Here is a 21,976-nt window from a genome sequence, read left to right as displayed (position 1 = left end):
GACCACTGACTTACCATAGAGCACAGAGAAAACATACTGCAAGAAGAAACTGTTTAGCTGGTAAAAATTCAATCTGTGGAGGCACCACTGTAACCAAAAAGACTAGGGTGATTAACTGTATGATTTCCCACAAAGGAAGCTATCTAAAGCAGAAAAAAAACAGCAAGGCACTGTCTTAAACGTAACCCATAATTTTGTATTTGTCACTTCATTACTTAATGCGTTATGTACTTTGAAGTACCTATTCACATCACTTGGCACAAGCAGACAGAAGCTGAATGTGTCAATTGCCAGTCCTCCCCTCCTTTTGCTAAATGCTCAAGAACTGAGGATAAGTAAGAAAAGGAAAGAAATTTTAGAAAGACTTTAAAGCTCTTTATTTTCATCACTTATCTTTATTTCTTTTGAAGGCAGGACTAAAATCCACTGAAAAAGCTAGACAACACTTTTGATTCCATTCAAAACCTGGAAATTTAATCAGAGAATGTAATATAAGCAGCTTCAATTCCTATTTATTTTTCTCAAGTGTTCCATTATTTCCATTAAAATTTTGGTGAGTAAATAGACTTGCTTATAACACTAGAAACTAAAACTCAGTCATTTACTTTCATTGTTCAGCAGCTGAACTGCAGGAATACGTGCCAACAAACTATTAGGAAAATGGATGCAAGTACTGTAGTACTAAAATACAAGATACTGTATAAATATATATAATGATATAATGCCACATTATAAATGTAGAAGTAACTCCTTCTTCAGTACTACCTTTCTGAGTGTAAACAACTTCCAAACACTTACAATTATATGTCCTTTAAGTGCAAAGGATGTTAGAAACTGAGGAGTTAATTCTTTTGCTTTCACAGACAAAATCCTTTTAAGGAAGAAAGGCAACACTTCTGTTATCTTCCCCTTTTACCATCTGATTCAAGGCTGACTGACCCCAGAGTCATTCCAACCACCTCACTGGGCTGTGGGTCAGTTTCAATGAGCTACAAAAAAGTTACGATTCTATGACTTATGTATGGCAAAACCATGACTAATAATAACCACTTCAAATAATGAAAGCCATTGATTACATTGTACACAGCAGACAAAATACTTAAAACAGAATTTCTTTATACTTCCAATTATAATTTAATGAAAGGCCTAATTTTGTTTTGGTTGGGGGTTGGTTGGGTTTCCTCCCCCTCCCAAGTTTTCAAAGAACATAATATTCTATGGATTGACACAATTCCAGAGAAAATCTGCACTGATGCTGTCAGTCAAAGAGACAGGATGGAAGATCATGGAAGATGATGAGACAGCCTGGGAGCACTAGCAAGCAAAATAAATTAGTTTCATGTATTTATATGCAAGCTTTTATAATATTTCTTCATTGTTGCTACCTTAGCAGCATCAAAGACCCTGGTCTAGCCAGGTAAGAATGAAGACTTACAGATTTATCAACCCAAAATGGGGAGAGAGCAAGAGGGAGGAGGAAGAGGAGGGGATGATGCAAGCAAATTTCCAGCATCTGAAGCTTTCCATAAAATAAAAGCAACTCATTTTATTTCTTTACTAAATTTCTTTAAGCTAATGGCACATATGGGAAGAAGGCAGCTGAAATCACCACTGTGAACCACTGAAATGTCTAAATGAGCACTGTGCACACCAGTACCTTTATAAAAAGCGAGCAAAGAAAAACAGTAGAGGAAAAATCATCATTATCCCTTCTGATTTTCTAGAAGTTAGACCAAACAAAATAATCCGAATATGTTTTCCCATTCTGCAAGCTGCCACCTGAAAGCTGGAATCTATGAAATGACTTAACTACCAACAGACAAGCTGTTTTCTTCTGTAAAATGCAATCCAAATTATTTCTGTTTTCCAAGAGAAAGCTGATTATTTTACAAACTTACTATCTTGGTCATCTCAAAAGCATGGGGTATTTATGAAAGAAAGGACTTTAATATAAAAGGATATTTTAAAAACTACAAGAAAGCCATGATACTGCAATAAGCTTCAGGTGAAAAAATTCTATACAAGCATTAATCGAGACCTACTAAACAAGAGGTAATTGCACAAGCAAGAACCCAAGTTCTTCCATTTCTGCCTTCTACCTGTATGTACAATAAATATACATACACACATGAGGAAAACCGAAGCTGCTATTCTCAGACTGTGATTACAATCTGTTTGAGGTTACAAGTGCTATAGTACCTTGCTGAAGCACTGGAGCAAAACTACTCATCCCAGAAAGAATGAAATACATATTCAGGAGGAGCGGTAGAGTGTTAGGACCCCTCCAAAAACCAAGCTGTGTAGGTGAAATAAAAAGTGTTTTACAAGCGGAAAATCAAAATATCACAGTTTTACTTTGCTAAAAACAGGATTTATTTGTACCAGGTTTCCCCTGCAGGATTTTGATCCACAAGCCACAGTAGTGGGAGAGAATCAAATCCAAAGGCTCGGAACAAACTGACAAGCCTATGCTGACAGAGATGGAAACATTCAGGAACAGAAATAATGAGAAACAGAGCAGACGTAAACATTTATTTCTGCCTCTTACACACACCGCAACAGCCCCTAACTCCAAGAGCCTGTAGCGATCCAACTGCTGGCACGTTACTAACCCTTCTCTTTTAATCATCTCGCACCTGCCTAGACGCATTAAAAGCGTCTCTAAAATATAGTAGTAAGATTTTTTTTATCCTTCCTCTACGCTGACATTTTAACCGGGCGGTATTACCTCTCCACCTCCCCCCAGCAACACCCGGTCGGTAAGGCGCTATTTCAAACGCGAGCACGAGTGGCTTCGCGGTGGGTTTTAGCTAGCTGTTTAACCAAGATCGCCGCGACCTGAGCGGCGGGCCCCACGAGGACCGCTTTACCACAGCGGCGGCTTTCCCCCGCCCCGCACCGCCCCGGGGAGAGGGCTGTCCCCACACACCGCCGGCCGCGGGGGCCGGAGGGCGGGAAACGGTCCCGGCGCCGGCCGCCACCGGCACCTCAGAGCCGGGGCCGCTGAGGGGAGCCCGCGCTGCCCCGTCCGCGCTCCAGCCCAACCCGCCAACAAACTTCGGGGGAAGGGCAACCTCCCGCCTCCCCGCCCGCTGCCCCTCACGGGGCGGGACAGAGGGGTGAGGAAGCGGCGGCGGCTCCGGTCCCCCCCCCCCCCCCCCCCCGCCCCAAAGCTCTCCAGCTCTGTCCCGTGCCCTCCCTCCCCCTCATCGCCTCCGCGGAGGGGCCGAGCGTCCCGGGTCTCCTCCCTTCACCGCGCCATGGCGTCCCGGCCCGGCCCCCGGCCACTCACCCCGGGTGCGAAGCGGCGGGAGAAGGAAGAAGAGATGGGCGCACGCAGCTAAAAGGAGCCAGCGGTTGCAGCCGGGCTCCCGAGACATCTTGGCAAGGGCCGCCCGAGCCGCACGGCGCGGGGGGGGGGGGGAGGACGAGGAGAGGGGCACGGTGCTCCCGGCTGCCCGCCTCTGCCGCAGGAGCGCGGGCGAGCGGCCTCCGGCTGGTGGCGGTGCCGCCGCCAGCCCGCCCTCCTTCCCTTCCCGTCCCTTCCCTCCGCCCCGGCAGGACCGGCCGCCAGCGCCGGGAGGAAGGGGAAGGCGGAGCGGCCGCCGCGGCGCCCTCTGGCGGGCGGCAGCGGGGCAGGCGCCTCCCCGCCGGCTCCGGCCTCCCGCTGCCGCCGCGCCCCGGAGCCCGCGGCAGGCGGCCGCTCTGCGGGCCGCCGGCCCTCCCGGGACAGCCCTACGTGTGGTTTTGGACTAAATAGCCAACCCAAAGTAATCCTCGTTAAGCGTAGCTCTCCGTAGCCGTTATTGATCAGCCGGCGTCGGTTACCCAAAACAATAATGTCTTTAAGTCTCAATGTTGGATTATTAACTCCACGGAGAGTCCTCCATCGAGGTTTCTAGGTTGTCCCATTTAGACAAAACGGGGTTTTTTTGGTTATTAGCTTCATCCTTCTCCTCTCACAAACAAATTTATATATTGCCAGTCAAATGATACCCAGCACTCTGGCAGGAACCTGGCCCACAATAACAAGTGGCCTAGTCATCTCTAAGGCAACCCTCACAAACTGTTACCCCAAAAGAGCACATTACGCCTCCAGGCAGCCACTTCATAACTACCCGAGTGACCAGGAGCGGAGACGTGGGGTGCAGCACAGAGCATGGACACGCGACACGAGCGGGCACAACCTCAGCACTGGAGACTCCACAGCTACAAACAACTCGCCCAGAGTTGGTTAAAGAAATGCAGCAGGTTAAAGGAGCCGCACAAAACTGGTTTTAGCGATCACACAGAGGACAAAGAAGTGGTACCTAACATGCATAAATGTCACGATATAGACAGTAAATTTGGATGTAACAGAGCTGGAGACCAGCGAAGAATGATTGGGAGTGTAAAACCTTGTTAGCAAACAAAAAATGACCCCACATGGATCCCGGAGCAAGGAAGAAGAAACCACACACACGAATGTCAGGTTTGTCCCAGTGGAGCGCTCCACATGCTGAGAACCTGCTGTGACACCCCACACACACCCCAGAATGAACCTGCCAACCTTCCGACCCAGGGGAGCCACAGAAGGGTGAGCAGGAAAAGCACCAGAAACCAGCAGTGTGTATAACATTTTCACTGCACTGTCATTCTTTCTTTTTCTGTAGCAGTTAGATCTGCATTAATAATTATTAGATTCTTCACATTTCAACTATAGTAACAAGAAATTCTTGCGTTTACTTACATATAAGGCGTGCTTCCTCTTTGCCCTTAAACACGATTTTGAGCATAACACCCGGTGCCCCACGGCAACCATTCCTTACACGCCGAGTATGCGTAGACATGAGTTCCAGCCAGGTCTATATGTACTCATTTTCTCATCAAACACTTTCCACAGAGACCTCTCCTACCAAGCCAACCATTCAGTATGCACAGATCTCACTGGAGACAAATGGTGCAATGTCCAGGTCAGCCATAAACTTCCCACATTTTTAATCCAGTAAGGCCAAAAGCATGGAACCCAACTTGGACATTTCCTCAAAACTCTGTAGCTTTTAGATCTACTCCATTCTTTTCCTGACAGATCAAGTGGTTACAATAGGGTACCTTAAGTATGCCAGAGAGGTGATTTTGAAGATGAATGGAAATCTTTTCACAGTGATAAACGCTCACTCTCACTGCAAGTTCAAGCAAGAACATCTATATCACTGTAACTTGATAGCAGACTTCACACTTTTCTTTAAAACTATCTCAGTAGAAATATATTAGCCAGACCTCCTTGGGGTATGACACTTGCTTTATGCGTTTGCTACCCCCCTTATATTGCAGGGGGTTGAAGAGAGAGGGGAAATGGGACACAAGTGTCGGCAACCACAGCTTATTTGCCTTACAGAACAACTGCTTGTTGCTGACATTCTGATTCACTAAGTTACTGGCCTCAAGAATAACAATTCTGATGCAAATTAAATAGAAACTTTCATACTACATTTCTCTCTCTCATTCTATGTGCGTGCTCATTAGCAGGAAAAAAAAGAAGCGTTAAGTTTTCCTTCCATTTCCATATCTATAACAATATAAAAGGCGTGGAACCCTCTGATTAACACATGTATCTGCATTTGCTTGTTTTTCCTTATAAGTTTCAGCAGCGTTTCCTGCCCTTTCTCCCATTTCTCTGTTCTGTGCTGGTTTCCGTAAGTATTCATGTCACAAAGACCATGCCCACAACAGCTGGGATAAACGTAAGACTTTTCACTTTCAAAATGGTTAAGATATACCCATGTTCAAATGTTTCCCCACGCAGCAAGTCAGTAAGGAAAAAAACCCAACAACCTTTTGCCAAGATGTAATCAATGTTTTGGTTTCTCACAACTAGAAGAGAAATTTCATTGTAAAAACCTCCCTAGAAATATGGAACTCTAACATGAAACCTAATGTTCTCCAACTGTTAAGAAAAATAGCACCTAAGTGTTTTAAATCTTATATTTGAGGCTGGGAGGAAGAAGGAGGAAATAAATCTTCTTCTTGAATTCTACTCTACATACAAACTCAGATTGTGTTTGCTTGTTGTTCTAACTACCCACTGAGAATTTCCATCTCAGGAAGGATGAAAATATTGCACTTTCTGGTAAGGAACACAGAGGTTCAGAACACCACCGAGCTTCCTTTCCTTACAGTATTACATATATCTTACATTTATAATTAATACAAATGTAGCACTGTTGTTGTCTCACCTCTCAGATTAACAAGGGAGGCTGCAAATACAAGGAAATCCTGTCAGATATATGTACATGAAGTTATGCATACCAAATTCATTTTGTCCCGGTAGGCTATCTTTTACAGATATTAAACACAATTAAACATTTAAAATTAATTATTCATCACAGGTGAGATTTTTAGGAAAAAAAAACAGCAAAAAACCCCAGCATTTTTTTCCAGAATGAAAAGTAAACCTGGACTTTCTGGAAAAAGAGTAATTAAAATCATAAAGCAAATGACTATGTCCTTTGAAATATTTATAATAGCATGTATGTTACAGCAACTTTGCATCCAATTTACTACATTTTAGTTAATAACATTTAGTATTGTATTATAAATTGTGGGATTATGAGGCCTGTAGAATTTCTGAGGTTGTTTTTTCTTATGGATTTGTGGAAGCTTTGCTGATTTACTTCAGCGTGACAATCTGATGCGAGAGACAAAGCAACGTTTCGTCAACTGAAAATTGTCAGTAACTGGAGTGGGGACAACTTTTTCACCTATGATTTTGGTCATAGTTAAGAGATCAACAGGACCATTCATATGGTAACTTTAAGTCTTTACACCTTTTCATAGACTCAGTGTCACTATTTTAACCTTTTTCATTAAAGCGGCTAGAAGAAGTCAAAGAATCTGGAGTCCCAATGGAGAAATAAGCTTGAAGTTACGGCAAGTGTTTGTATTTTACCAAGCATAAACTTCCACCATATATACAAACCCTACTTGTATTCCAGCTGTGCCATTTGGGCTAATGTGTTATTCACCCATCCCTTTACACAAACCAAGGGACAGCCAGCCGTTCTAGCTCAGAACAAAATGCTCAGATTGCCATGTCAGAGAAAAAGGGAACAGTGGGAGAAGTTCAGAGATGGATGGCAACAGCATCCACTTGAGACTGGCCAGGCTGGCATGTGGTTCAAGGGTGGTTTGCCCTTGTGGGCAGGCAACCCAGCAGCAATTCAGGATACTCCGATGGCTCTGTCATCTGTTGCTAGAGAAGGATGATAATATGGGAGAAAAGAGAAATTATGAACCAGACACAGTGGCAATTACTGAGTTAGAGAACTTGACTGGAACTACTTTCTTATATTAGCCATCTGAAAAATGTTTAACCAATCCAAGAATGACAGTGTACTGGTATGGCTTCTTGCAATGGATGGGGCAGAAAGGCCTTTTCGGCAGAGACAGGCCTGTTAATCCCATGAGCTCTGCTCCAGCTCTTCCTCAGGCTGCTGCAGTTTGACCTCTCTGTCCGACTCAGCAAGTTACATAAGCAGGGGCCTAACTTTAAGCTATGACTAATCCTGCGGAAATCAGCAAAACCAATCCAAATGAGTTCAGAATCCCACGATTACTTTTTGAATCACAACATGCATCTGGAAACAGGTTCTCAGCTTGCAGCTACTCAAGACAGTAATTCAAGGATGGTTCCATTCCATTAACATCACAATGTCCAGCTTGTGTACTTCCCTGGGAGTACCTCAATATTTGTCGACTGCTAGGCAGTGAGCTTGAGCATGGGAGCTCTGATAGCCTGCGTTGCTCAGCTGTTAATTACACTCCCTTGTCCCGTTTGGACCACTCTAAATTGCTCTCCCCGGGAGAAACGTGCAGTAGCGGGGAAAGCCCTGGGCGCTGTAGACGTGACTCGGTCGGTGACACGTGGCCTGGGACTTGCCCCATCTTGTTCAGAAGAATTGATAAAGTTGCAGTATCAGAGCTCACAGATGCTGTAAAAGCCTGACAACCAAACCACTGACGGAGATCAGTGCTCCAGTCAACCCTTGGGGTAGCCCACAGTGTAGTCTGAGTTTAGTCTCTCTCCTTCCTGGGTTAATGTGGAAAGCAGTTGCTCTTAATTAAAATTTGAGGACTCCATTTTGAGGTAAGTCTTAGGGCATTCAATCAAAGCTTTACAGAAAATTGGCCTGGGGCTAGCAGAGAGTCCCAGGGACAGAGTTCAACCAAGCAATTTCTCATGATAGGCACTGCTGTTACTAGATTACACATTCTTTAGAAAGGACCTGGAAAAACACTGGGCATGAAGTGATCAGTCACAGATTCTTAGAAAATTGTAAAGATGGATCAAAGACAATTCCTTTCCTATGGCGCAAATAGTGCCTGCTTAACAGCTCCTCTCTGTCATCTGGCACAGAAACACTGAAAATACCTTATGTAGCATATTTTCTGGAGTTCATGATAGGATTGTCCAAGAGGCAGAGTATATACACTCAGAGGAGGGGCAAGCTCACCATCTTTGACTAAGCCATGGAGATCTATCAAACTGTGGAACTTGACACAGATCCCCAGAGTGCCTTAAAAGAGTCACTTTGATGTCAGTGCTTCAATCTCCCTTATAGACCACAGCTTGAAATTTCTGATCCGATCATTCTCGTAGGCATCACTGAAAATCTGTTGCCTCCAGACTGCCAGATTCCAGGTGTGGCTTACCTTCTGAAATGAATAATCTCAAAGAAACAGCATGAAGGAAACCTAAAACGGTTATGCTTATTATTCAGGTAGCATAAAGAATATAACCTATAGGTGCAGCTTTGTCAAGTTCATATTTCTTAAATTTGTGGTTTAAAACACACAGAAGTAGTAAATCAACAGGTCTGTGGGGGAGATGCAAGCCTGGAATCTGGAATCCTTTGGAAGGTGAACCTAGGAACTAAATTCCCTCCCTCTCCCTGACCCTGCCTGAAACCTTTCCCACTTCTTTTCCTCCACTTCAGTCAGTAACTTGGCTATCCCTCCTTCCCACAGGATCATAGTTTAGCTGCAGAATCTGATTCTTCTTCTTTCTTGCCATATTGGTTCAGACATTAAATTTCACTGACGAGATCTTAGAACATTCTCAGATGTTCTCTACAGCTCTTTATTCTCCCCACAAAGTCACCATGTTGGCTTTAGTCATTCTGCACTCCTAAACTTCTACCTCCTCTTCGGCTTTGTTCTAACTACAGTACATCTAATCTGTCAAAAACCCCTACTACAAGATTATTCAGTCTACCTGAAAATTACTATACTAACCTATCATATCAGAGAAGGAATTCAGAATCTCAGAGTCCTGTGGAAAGGACCTTATTATCCCTAAGTTAGTATTAATATTTTGTAACATTCAATTATGTGCAATTACAAAGTTTTCCTTTTCTACTTTTGGAATCTCAGTGTTGTCTCCAGTTTTACTTTATCAGATTACTTTTAAAATTAAATAAATTGATTGGAAATTTATCTAGGTTCAGAACTGACTTGAAATTATTTAATACCGAATGATATTGACAGGAAGATTCAGTTATGAATTATTTTTAGTACAACATTCCTGAAAAGCTATAGTATAAACTCTTTTCAGAATTGGTATCTGCAGACAAATAGCTGCCAGGTTAAAACCAAGGGGAAAATGCATTATTTTGATTTCTTGCAACTGTGAGGTGATGAGCGGAAGATGATTTACGCTCCCGTCTTTGTACTACACACAGTCAAGGAGAAACAAGGGTAATACTTCCACAGGCAGATGTAGAGGACTGAAGCTTTTCAGTCTTGATTATAAGCCAAAGGCATATTGCCCACTCCTTTGGTCAAATGAACAGCTTGCCTAAAAGAACTCTCAGACTTGATACTCTCCCCTGTTTTGTCTCCTGATGCTTCCATCTGACACAGTACTGCCTCTACCAAGCATATCCGAGCTCTTCATATTTTCCCTGCTGAAGTGCAGCTGTTTGAAAATACAAAACATTAGTCCTAAACTACCTGATAGTGTCTTTTTATCAATGAAAATATTACCTTGTCAACTGAGAGTCAAAGTATAGATGAACAGCAAGGGATTTAACTGAGCAAAACCATGTGGGAACAGAATGCTTCCATGTATTTTAAAGAGCTTAGTGGCCATATTGACTACTTTCCCCTGCTTCTATTCCTACAAGAAAAGAAATAGCAGTATAAAGAATCACCTACCCTTCTCCACTGTGTACTAAGTCACGGTGGCAGGGAAAAAACCAAGTTGAACTGCTCAAGGAACACTGGAATGGATGGTCAAATACTGTCCTCTGACTTTGTCTTGTAACTTTTCTGCTGTTTTCATGGGCTGTAAATAATGTGATCACTCAAGCATTGACTAACCTGCATCAGCTGTTGGGATTACTGCCTCAAAATGTCCCATATCTCACAAATGGCTTCCACATATTTTATTTTACCTTATTACAGCTGCACTGTAAACTATGACAGTTCAGGAACCAAGTCAAAAGTTGTCACGACATCCCAATTTGGCAGGAATAAAAAAAAAAAATCCTTGGGAGTAGAAGAGACAAGTAGTCACAGGAACATCCAGAGATGTTCAAACAGCGTGCAACATCTGAACTAGGTTTTAGACCCTGGAAAAATCCATCCTGTAAGATGGCAACACCAAAGACTTTGGGGTAAGTCTGTCTTACAGCTTGTAATGGCAGTAATCCCAAGAAGTGCAGGGGGTTATAATTAGATAAGAACACTCTAAGCAATGGCAGGAACATAATAGCTAGTTTCTTTAGCTGAAGTAGCTCTCCTGTGAACCAACCCAGGTGTGCACAATAATCATGTCCCTGGACAAGCAGGGTTGGAAAATCCCCACTAGCTGGTAGACCTCTGCATTTTATTTTAGTATAACTAGATTGGGCATAGTTTTCTCATTTTGTCGTCTGTGTCTCCATAAACCTTTGTAGCTATGTTATGTATGATAAATACTTTGTTCTTATCTTAATGACACTTGAGAGAAATCTCATGTCTAGTTGAGGTATTAGAAATGCCAATGCCATTGCTATAGGAGTAGCTTTCAAACATGGATAGTCTCACAGCATCCCAGCACATAAGGTGTCAAAAAGCTAGTAAGTTGCATGGACTGATTAACAGAGGGCCAGTACATTGACAAATCATCTTCTCATGGCTATCATCAGCCAGGAACATTTCCTGGTGTAGAGTAGGAAAACAGGAGCGAGTCCAAACCTCATAGACCCCCAAAAAGCTTCTGACAATGATGTCATAGTGTTGTTCTGCCCTCATATCTGAAGCTACCTAACAGAGAGTGATAAAATACAGCAGTTGCCTTCACACCAACAACTCCGGACTATACAGGCAGCTGCTGGCCTTTTTTACCCCTGTCCCGAACAATTCCTGGAGGGCACACTTCAGCACATTTGCAGATGACACCAAGCTATCAGGGAACAGTCAAAATCCTGGAGGGCAGGGCTGCCCTTCAAAAGGCCCCTGATAAGCTTTAAAAATGGGCTGATAGAAACCTTAGATTGTTCAACAAAAACAAATGTAAAATTCTGCACCTGGGTCAGAATAACCTCATATAATACCAACAGGCTGGGGAGTGACTGGCTAGGAAGCAGCTTTGCTGGAAAAGGCCTGGGAGTTCTGGTGGTCAAGCTGAGTGTCAGAAAGCAGTGCCCTTTTGTGATAATGAAGGTCAACTATACAACAGTGCTACAGTCAGCAGAACAAAAAAAGTGATTAATACCCTCTGCTTGTTATTCGGAGGCAGCACCTGGAGTACTCTGTACAATTTTGGGCCCACCAGCACAAGAGAGACTGTCAAACTGGAGCAAAGGCAATGGACAGCCGCTAAGTTGGTTAAGGGCTTGGAATATATGGCGTACCGGGCAGGTCTGAAGCAACAGATTGTTCAAGATAGATGGAAAAAAGACTAAAGGGGAATCTAATCGCTGTCAACAATTACCTAGAGAGGGAAAGCCAGAAAGTTCTTCTCAGTAAGTGCAGAGCAAGAGAATAAGTGTTCACAAGTTGCAGTAAGGGAAATTCTAAATTAATATAACAAAAAAGTCACAGAGATTAGACACTGAGACAAGTTTGCCCAGAGATACTGAAGAATCTCCATCCTTGGAGACATTCAGAACTTACTGGACAGGACCCTGAGCAACTTCAGAGGTAGCCCTGCTTTGAGCTGGGTGTTGAACCAGATGACCTCAAGAGGTCCCTCCCAGCCTAGATTATTCTCTTATTCTGAGATAAGAGGAAGAAGAATAGAAAATGACATGACACCTATCTGGCACATACCTACAGACAAAAATCAATCTATAATTTTGGGTCTGTAAACTACCTTCAAGCATAGCAGCCTAGATGGTGCTATCCTTCCCCCCAGTTGAGCAAGAAGTTGGGAGGGGACACAGCTAGGACCCAAACTGGCCAAAGGCATATTCCATACCATATAAAGTTATGCTCAGCAATAAAAGCTGGAAGAAGAAGGTGGGGGGGTTGAGTTCCAAGGTGGCTGTTGCTTAAAGACTGTCTGGACATTGCTCTGCTTTGAGAGGTGGTGAGCAATTGGCATCACTTGGGTCTTCCCCCTTCCCTTTCCTTTGCTTACTAAACTGTCTGCATCTCAACCCACAAGTTTTCTTGCTTTTGCTCTTCCTTTATGCACTGTCATGCTGGGGGAGGGGGGAGAGTGAGCAAGCAGCTGTGTGAGTGCTCAGCTGTTGTTGAGGGTCAACCCACAACGGTTGGTAATGATCTTGTCTAAATCAGTAACAATTTTGTCTTTTCATCACCATTATTTGGCAGTGAATTTACTGTAACAGATCAGGGACCTTGGTCTGAAAAATAAGTTTGAAAGACAAATTATTGTTTCCACCAGATTAATCTACTACAGAATGTACAATATTAAAATCATGGCGTGAGATGGGACAGGACTTAGAAGAAACCTCAAGTGGTCATTTCAATCATATCTGCTCACAGCAGGACCCAGGCTGCCTCTCAAAGCATGGAGACACCTGAAATCAAAAGTATCTTTCAGCTGTGCAAGGCATTGACTCCCAGTTCCTGGCTGACACTGAGCTCCAAACCCTGTGGGAGCCAAAAGGTACAGTATCAGCTGAGCAGCCCCTATGGAAAGAAAAATACAATCCAGCACATCACTTCTTCAACCAGTTGCTAGTCCTCCTCTATCTCCTCCTTCCCAGTTCCAGCCAGAAGACACAATGAACCGGGTCTAAACCATTTTGACAGTTGTTTGAAAGCCGCATCATTAGAAGCTGCTATGCAAAAGCCTCCCTCAGTATTTACTTCTCATGACTAGAATGCTTCTTTCTCATGTCTGACTTATATCTTCCTTGTTTTAATTTTAGGGCATTACTTCTCATCATATCCTTCATGGGCCTACAGAAAGTCCTTACCTAATTTTTCAGTACTTGAGAAGTAGTATGATGTTTCTTTTCAATTTCTTTTTCCACTAAAAGGAATAAAAATGTAGGATTCTTCTAATGTTAAATCACTGATGCTCACTGGTTCTCATAGCATATTTCAGCTCTGAAACTGGATCATCTGTTACTCCAAGTTTACTTGTGAGGCTCTAAATGTCTGAAGAATGAAAGACCTTGAACTTGCAGAGCTGCACTGCAATCAGTTCTACAGCAGTATAAACAGATAGAGCTGGTCAGATTATGCATTACAGAGAGATAATCCAAGAAATTTATTTTAATAATCTGTTCTTGAATTTTGTAGTTGGTTCAGATTCTAGCAAACGCATTCCTTACAGGGCTTAACAGTGCAAACTTTGCAGATAGCAGGTTCATAAGCAGTTTATAGCAGATACTACTGATACATGATCTGTTAGTGTTTCTGATAACTCAACTGGATGGCAACATTTTCAAAGAATAAGAAATACTTCTGTGCAGATTTCTGTTTATGCTAAAATTGTGGTATCTTTAGGTTGAACAGCCAACATACATGCAAATGGGGGTGGGGGGCTGGGCGGAGTTAATCCAAAAAAATTACTGTTATTCTTTCAGCTTTCATCAGAATGTTTTCCCTCAGCTAAGTCAGTCCTAACACTGATCTATGAAACTGTGACATTGCTCTGCTATGAGACTTTCTGAAACAACTGCAAAACTTAATTCTGTACTTTTGCCTCAAATACAGCCATAAACTAAAAATTAATCCAAATACTGAATTCTATTCTGCTGGCTCTTTCTGTTCCACAGTAGTAAATACTGTGTAAGTGGTCAGTCAATTTTCAAAATGCAGTCTCTGACAGTTTAATTAATCTAATAGCAAAATGCTATTAGTTATCTACTGTTACCTACTATATGAGTATTTTGCTCTGTATAACAAATTTAATGAAGCCCAGAAAAAAAAGAATTATACCAGTAGCTAAAAGAGGTATTTGTCATATGCTTTTATACCAGTAATACATTAAATTCAAAAGTGGCATACATACGAATGTCTCCTGATCTGGAACAAACTTTGTACCTGCCAGCAAGGAGAACAAGATCCAATTACAAAGACCTAAATACATCTTAAAAGTAAACTTAGAGGAGATCTTGCACTTACAGAAACATATAATGGTATCCAATATGTCAGCCAAGTCACTGACGCAAATCAGCTCTTACTTAAAAAATCATTTTACACTGAAGTTTTATTAGAGACAATAAAACACCCAGGTGCTATTCCTGCTTTTTACATTAGTGCACAGCTTCACAACAGGCTGGCTGGGGCACACACACACGAAAGCAGACTGGCTGTAGTATCTTTCTAGTTCAGTCAAGAGCTTCACAGAAGATCTGTAGATCAGCACCTGAAATCAAACAACAGTTCCTTAAACTAAGCAAGATCAGTTCTTGGTCAAAACTCCATTACCGTTTAAAGCAAGATGATTACTTAAAATCAAGCTAAAAAAAGAAAAGAAAGGCAGCTACTAGTTCTGCTTTTTGACTTGCCTTATATTGTTCTGCTAAAGTAAAAAAGGGAGCTGAGCCAACACTGTAAAACTTAAACTAGAAGGCATCTATCTGGTGGCTTACATGAGGCGATGGTGCCACCCAATGTCCAGAAGTTATACATAAGCTTGTTTATTGCTCAAAGAGCAAGCAAAAAACCCCCAAAACCCAACAAACCTTATTGCTTATTAGTAATCATATCTGTATGCCAAGGCTTGGCTCAGACATATGATTAACAGATGTGGTAAATTTCAAAACAGGCAAATGTTGCGTATTCTTTTGTTTCAGCTTGAATTCTCTGTAAAATTGATATTACCATAGCCGAGGTAAATCCAGACAAGCTGTCAAAAGACATTTACCAGCATTTTCCTAAGGTCCTCATTATTTTAGTTTCTCACTTTTTGGGCCCACACAGTTGGGGCTTCTCACAGGGATCAGTCTTCAGCACGCTCTAAGCAGAGCATGGACTTTACTACGACAGTGCTAAAATCAAATCTCTCGCACAACAATCCAGTTTTCATCCACAGAGCCCTGAATCTAGCCCATGTTCAAAGGACAGTAACTTTTTTGAAAGGCAACTGTCCGTAACTATAGGAATTCAAACAAGTTTATCATATTGGAAAAGTTTACCAGGAGATCATTTCTGACAGTCACTGTTAAAAGCATACATCTCGTTTTTGTTTTGAATTTTGCTCTCATCCTTCTACTAGAGGAACATTACATGACTATGTCTAAAATAAAAAAATGCTCTGAGAAGCATATACCTCTTTCTTGTGTAAGTAATCCTAAGTCTATAAGTAAATCTAAACAATGGATTGTTTATACTACCTTGCAGAACACGCTTTCTACACTATAAATCATGCTACCAGCTCTTTGAGCTATCTTCAACTCTTCCAAATCATCTATAAATGTAAATATAAGACACCACACACAGGAAGCCACACTTACATTTACACAAGCATCCACATCACGAAAGTTGTCTTGTGTTAAGATCTATATCCCTGTAGTAGAATGTTCTAATAGTTTTTAAAATATTACTTCTTTCGTCCCGCTTGCTAGTCCTTTATACAACTATGGGTTTGTGCTGCCTTACTTTCACCAGATTCGTAACTGAACCTTATGGTTACCTAACAAATAAATAACCTCCCTTCATAGGCCCTTAATTTCCAGAGTACACGTAATATTTCTTAGTCAAGCATATTCAACTTTTTTTTTCTTCAGAAGAATAATTTCCATAGTTTTTTTATGTACCACCTTTGAGATATTTCTTGAGGAGAAGGGAGCAATTTGAGCTGTTAATTACTCAGCCTGTCAATTTTTAACTTTCAGTATTTGATATTCTATTCAACAGATTTTTGTAGCTTTCATATGAAGACAGTTGGAAGTTCTAAATTCTCAAAATACATTTTATTAACAGATTTCTGTGGCAGCATGTTTAAGATAGAATAAATTAGCTATTCTAAATGTATGACTAAGTATAGCTATAGACATGCTATAAACACTCAAAGGAAACTTCTGTAGTGCTCCATTTGTGGCAATTGTTGACTTTGTGACAATGCAAACAGAGAAATAACATACCTACCTTCCTTTTTAGAAAAAAATATACAAGTGTTGGATTTGTGTATGCATAGGCACAGTACCATGCATATACACTTTTAAAAGATGTTTTATTACATGCTCTTTCTTAGCATGCTTACTGTAACCCGTAGTGTAGATATATCAATCTAGTTAGTTATCTTTTCATACTGTTCAGGCCTAACTGCTTAGTCAGTATATTTTCAGTAAGTGAAAAAGAGAAAGAAATTAATTTCTTAGTGTCTGTACAGAAGATAGTGACACTATATTTTGGGGGGGGGTGTGTTTTTTTACATAAGTCAGAATTTGAACAGTCTTTGAAGTGCTTGGGATATTTTCTAGTGAAAAACGGCTTGGATTACTGTCAGAAATTCATAACAAGTACATGTCATACTAATATTACAAGTGTTATTTTTAAAACATTCTACCAATGTTGAAAGCACAAGGAGTCTGCATAATCCGTGCACATCTAATTAGCACTGAGTCATATAAATGATACATAATGACTTGGCAGCATATTGCCAGATGGTTTGCTATCAGATCAAACAGTAGTAACTTAGCTTCTTTTTCTCCATTCCCTACCTCCCGATTTTCATTTATATCCATTTTCATTTCTCTACTTAAAAATAACATTCAGTTCCTTTGATTTTATATACACAAACCAGTCAAAAAATACTGATTTATTTTTTTTAATCCAGACTGCCTCCTTGCTTTGCAATCTTTTTACTTTTACAAGTGCATTTATTTCATTAATTGCACTTAGGCATCAGAGAGTTCATGCAATCTAATTCCATATTTACTTTAAAACTGTTCAGCTCTTCACTACTTCCAATTAGTGATGTGCAGCTGGTCACCTACATTAAATTTGTTTTGCGCCATAATCCTATTGTCTGATTTCCTTATTCAAAACACTTCTTGTGTCTAAGCAACAGGGAAAAAAAAAAAAGGTTATGAGGAAATTCTCAACACATAATCACTCAAGTTAAAGTATTTGAGATTCATGAACACTTAAGGTTTAGTATTATTTGAATGTTCCTGAACTCCATCACTTTGTATCTTAAAGCATTTATGGTACACTTACCTGATTGTACTAAGTTTATTAAATACAAAGTAAATAAAGTCTAAGTGTTCATTTTCCTAAAATTTCATATTTTCTATTAGGACAATCCAGTTGTTTAAGTGAAAGGATGAAAACATCTATACACCTAAGTGAACAGAACTAAGAAGTCTACAATAACCTTGGCACTATAACTCTTAATTTACTTTCTTCACCTTTGCATTATTTAGTTTGAGTCTTAGTTTTGTGTTTTTCTAAATCCAAAGAATCCTTAATCAACATCAGACAGTAATGGTAGTTTCCCAGCAATCAAAGCAAACTTTCCCAATTACGATTTTTGAGGAATTCACGTTAACCTCAAAAGCCAAGCCTGCTCCCTTTTCATTCATGTTTTATAAGCACACAGATCCATTAATAGGTGTGAAAACTAAAAAAAAAAAAAGAAAAAAAATCACAGAAAAAGGACATCCTTGTATTCGGATTAAAAAGTTACTTTTGGGTTAAGAGCCTTATTCAGAGTGTCAGGAAAATAAAGCATCACCCCCTTGGTTGCTCTGGGATTTGGATCCATGCTATGCTGTGTGTTAAAGTAAGCTGGTACATGGGCAGAGCTGTGAAGAGTCACATTAGAATTTGCCAAGTGCTGAGGCTTTTGTCAGGAAGCATGCAAGAATCTATCATGTGAAGTTTATTTGCCTTACCTGAGAGGCTGTGCATGTTGTTTGAAGTGGGTATTCCCCACAGTAGGGATGCTCTGAACAGTACAGCTCGGATTTCAAACCTTTAGAAAGCAGTGCCCATTGGTTGCTATGCTTCAGACGGCTTACACTGCTGCATTGGTGACATATCCTCTTCATTCTTTCTTTCTTTCTCCAGGATAAGTATATGGATCGAGGTATTAACAAACAGAATACTATAGAACATTATCATTAACAGTTCCTATACAGAAAAGACAAATAAAAGGCCAAATGAAAATACTTAACTATTTTACAAGCATAATATGTTAGCTATTGCTTCATATAGTTGAATAAACATTTGGCATTTCATACTACTTTCCTTATTACTATCCTCGTTTTCACTTGATTTACAAAATGTTTATATACAGAATAATAATAAATGTCATACAGTGGTAACATAGTGGTATGAAAATCAGTGTAAAAAAAGAGCTGCAGTACAGCATTGTACAGCAAGGGTGAGACTACTGGAGCTATCTAGTGAATTAATTCATATTTCCAGAGAACCGTGACTTGATAGGAACATCAGTCTTTCTCTGGAGTAAGCAATGATCTCAAACGCCCTTTAAAACTTAGCCTGGAACCCAAGAACAAACGAACCCTAATCGCATTAGGTTTGCATTAAAGGCCTTCTCAAACAATGAGAGACAGAAATGGTGCAGAAGCTTAGATTGACCAGCATGTCTACCATGCACTATCATAAGAGCCAAATGCAGTAAAGCTGGCATAGGCAACCTCCAAATAGATTAGAACGATAGCATGAGCTGGAATGCAGCTCAACCCACAAATGGAAAGTGAGAACATAAATAAACTCCCCAGAGAAATGATGCAGAGACCTATTTAGTGCAATGCAATGTTTAGACGTTGCCTGCTTATGCCAGGATGGGCTTTCCTGTTTTCTGTTTTAAATAAAATGTGAAGATTATGCACAAAGAATGCTGCCTCTACTGTGCTAGTAGACCTCCTGTACATCTCTGTTTGGGCCCCTGGCAACATAGCAGAAATCCTAAGTACTCAACAGATTCCTACGTTATGTTCTCTGATGCGGGGCCTTCCACAGGGACATTAGTTCACTTAGGTCATGTTTTATAATGGTAATATTCCCTGTATAGACACTAATGTCATTCTACCTCCACACCCCATGACACTTTACCAACATTAGGACTGGTTTAACAGATGAGATAACTCCTGTTCCCATGTCAAATTCAGTTTCTTAACACCCTTATTAATGCTCTGGTAGAGGCCACAATGTAGAACATCCAGTACTAAATGTGAAAATAATTCTTTAAAGGCCTAACCAGCTACCTTTTTAAAGCATCACCTGCACTGATGAAGGCCAGATTCCTCTTTTCTCCAAGTCAGAATGTGGACATGTTTAAAGAAGCCCTTAACTGTCACAGACAATAAGAGCACCTACATAGCTCAACACCCTGCACATGCTGAGGAATAAATGAAAATCCACAATGGACACTTTTTTGTCACCAAACCCTCTCCTTATTTACCATAAGCTAAACACATAAGTAGATAGGATATTTGGGTAGACTGAGCAACACTCACACTAACTGTGCAAGGCCACCTTAAAAAGTTGAAAAACATGAATCAATCATTATATTCTGGTAACAAGCTGCAATAGTTGGTGCATTGCAAAAACACAAAGGTTGAAAGAGCATCCATGTGTAGGAATCCAATATCCCAGTGAACAATGAGAAAGCAGGAACAGCAGAACCTTCCTCTTCCCTTCCCAGCAGCATTAAGATCCCAGACTACCCGACAGGTACCAAGGAGAACGTTAACAGAAATTCTGCAACAGGCCAGCATGTCTATCCACGCGGCCATCCACTGAAGGCTGATGTGACAACCAAAGGGAAGGGCAGCACAGCGGTTATTCTCAGTTCCTAAACTCACAAGCTTTCCAACACAAGTAAACCGCAGCAGAAGTTAGTTACAGTGTGTCCCCGCCCCCCCCCCCCAGACAGTTAAGTGTCCTTATGTAAACCTTCCTATCTCTAGTTCAGAAAGGAGAGACACCCAGAGTCTTTACATCATTGCAAGAAAGAACCAAGTGTTTTAATGGGGGTTTTCTTGACTTTTTAAATAACGTTTATCATCTCATCTCTACAGCCCTTGGTAAATCACAGTTTCAATGATACCAATCCTGCTGGCTCTATCCAGAGCATCAGCGTAGCCAGACAGATGCGAGTCTTCTCACTGTCAGGCCTCACCAGCGTGTCAATCTTAGCCAATCTTAGTCATATCATTTCTTGATGGCTCCTTGATCTTGTATTTGTTGGCTTTCATCAGTGATGAAAAACAGGGGGTTATTATTCACGTCATAAGCGTCAAATTTGTTTCTCCACAGAACACTTCCTGGTGGTACATGGGCTGCGTCCACCACCACAGGGTTTCCAGCCTACAGAACGCTAGCAACACGCAGCACCGGCTACCCTTGGAGAGTGGCCCTCTCCCCTGTTTCAGCTGCCCCAGGCCCAGCCTTAGGGACCATCTCAAGCATCTTACCACTACTACTTCCCTCAGCCATTCTTATCTTCCCCCTACTCCTCCCCAACACCACTTACAGTTCCACAGTGGGAATTCACCTCACAGATAGCAAGTCACTATCACTATGCGCTTCTGTTCTAGGCCAAGTAAGAAAAACTTCATTCCTATACTGGGATCCCAGTTCACTGAAGCCATAGCTCAACCGCTGCACTGCACAACACTGTACTGCACCATCAGACAGATGGTGCCAGCAGAGTAACTTCCAAATTCACTGCTGAGCATAACAGTTTTCTCCCTTTAGAGCCCAGCTGCAAATCTGGGCAAACAGTCAAGTTTTTCTTATTTCTATTCAAGGATAAACAATTTACAACAAAGGAGAAAAAGCAAAAGGGCTGTTTGGTATCTACTTTTATCATCTACGGTGACACTTTAGCAAGTATGCTGTATGTTCATCATTTGCCACAACAGAATTTTCTAAACAATCACTGAAAATACTAGGCACCCAGCTTCTTGTCAGATAGGGCAATGGCTGACATGCAAATGAACTGGTAATAAAGGGAATGGATTTTCACCTTCAAGCTCTAGAGAAGTATTACCCAGGATGCAAGGACTTTGGACGCTCATGAAGGTAGCAGAAGTATTTTGAGCATTTCTGTATCACCCAAGAGAAAGCAGGATATTTAAGCACCTAAATACTTTGAAGAAGTCTACCTCCTCATTTAAAATTGGAAGTGCATTATCAGGAATATTTACCACATCAAGTAGGGACAGGAAACCTCATCAATGTACACCTTAAGTGTTTGGCCAACCTGTCAGCTTATTCTGAACTTAAAAGTTGCATCCTCAGCTAGTCACGCAATGGTCTCAATGGATTTTTCAGCTATGTGGCTCCTCTGGAACCCGCAAGCATTATTTTAGGGGACCAGTTCCTCCCCATATATACTCAGGAGGAGTCAAGATCCAACACAGAGCTGAATGTTACTCAACTCTGAAGCGAAGCTTTAGCAGAGGTAAGATTGCTGCAGCACAGTATCTAGAAAGGGAATAGGGGCAAAATACTGACATTTTGCCTCTTCCACACAGGGACACTCGGGACTCTGAACGCTACCATCTCTCCGCACCCTTCGTAACAGCAGGGCCAGAAGGGCAGCATCTAA

General features: G+C 41.3%; 1 protein-coding gene across 1 annotated transcript in view; it reads right to left on the bottom strand.

Annotated features, from left to right (window-relative positions):
- The window catches only part of B3GLCT (beta 3-glucosyltransferase), a 68,873-nt gene extending 65,321 nt beyond the window's left edge, over positions 1-3,552 (bottom strand). Inside the window, exon 1 of the mRNA XM_052812839.1 lies at positions 3,293-3,552. Coding sequence (XP_052668799.1) covers positions 3,293-3,380 — 88 coding nt within the window. The 5' untranslated portion in view covers positions 3,381-3,552. The remainder of the gene's footprint in view (positions 1-3,292) is intronic.
- Positions 3,553-21,976: the final 18,424 nt, after the last annotated feature.

Source organism: Harpia harpyja, chromosome 17 (assembly GCF_026419915.1).
Source record: "Harpia harpyja isolate bHarHar1 chromosome 17, bHarHar1 primary haplotype, whole genome shotgun sequence".
NCBI classification, from domain to species: Eukaryota; Metazoa; Chordata; class Aves; order Accipitriformes; family Accipitridae; genus Harpia; species Harpia harpyja.
This window is presented reverse-complemented; position numbering and strand designations above follow the sequence as displayed.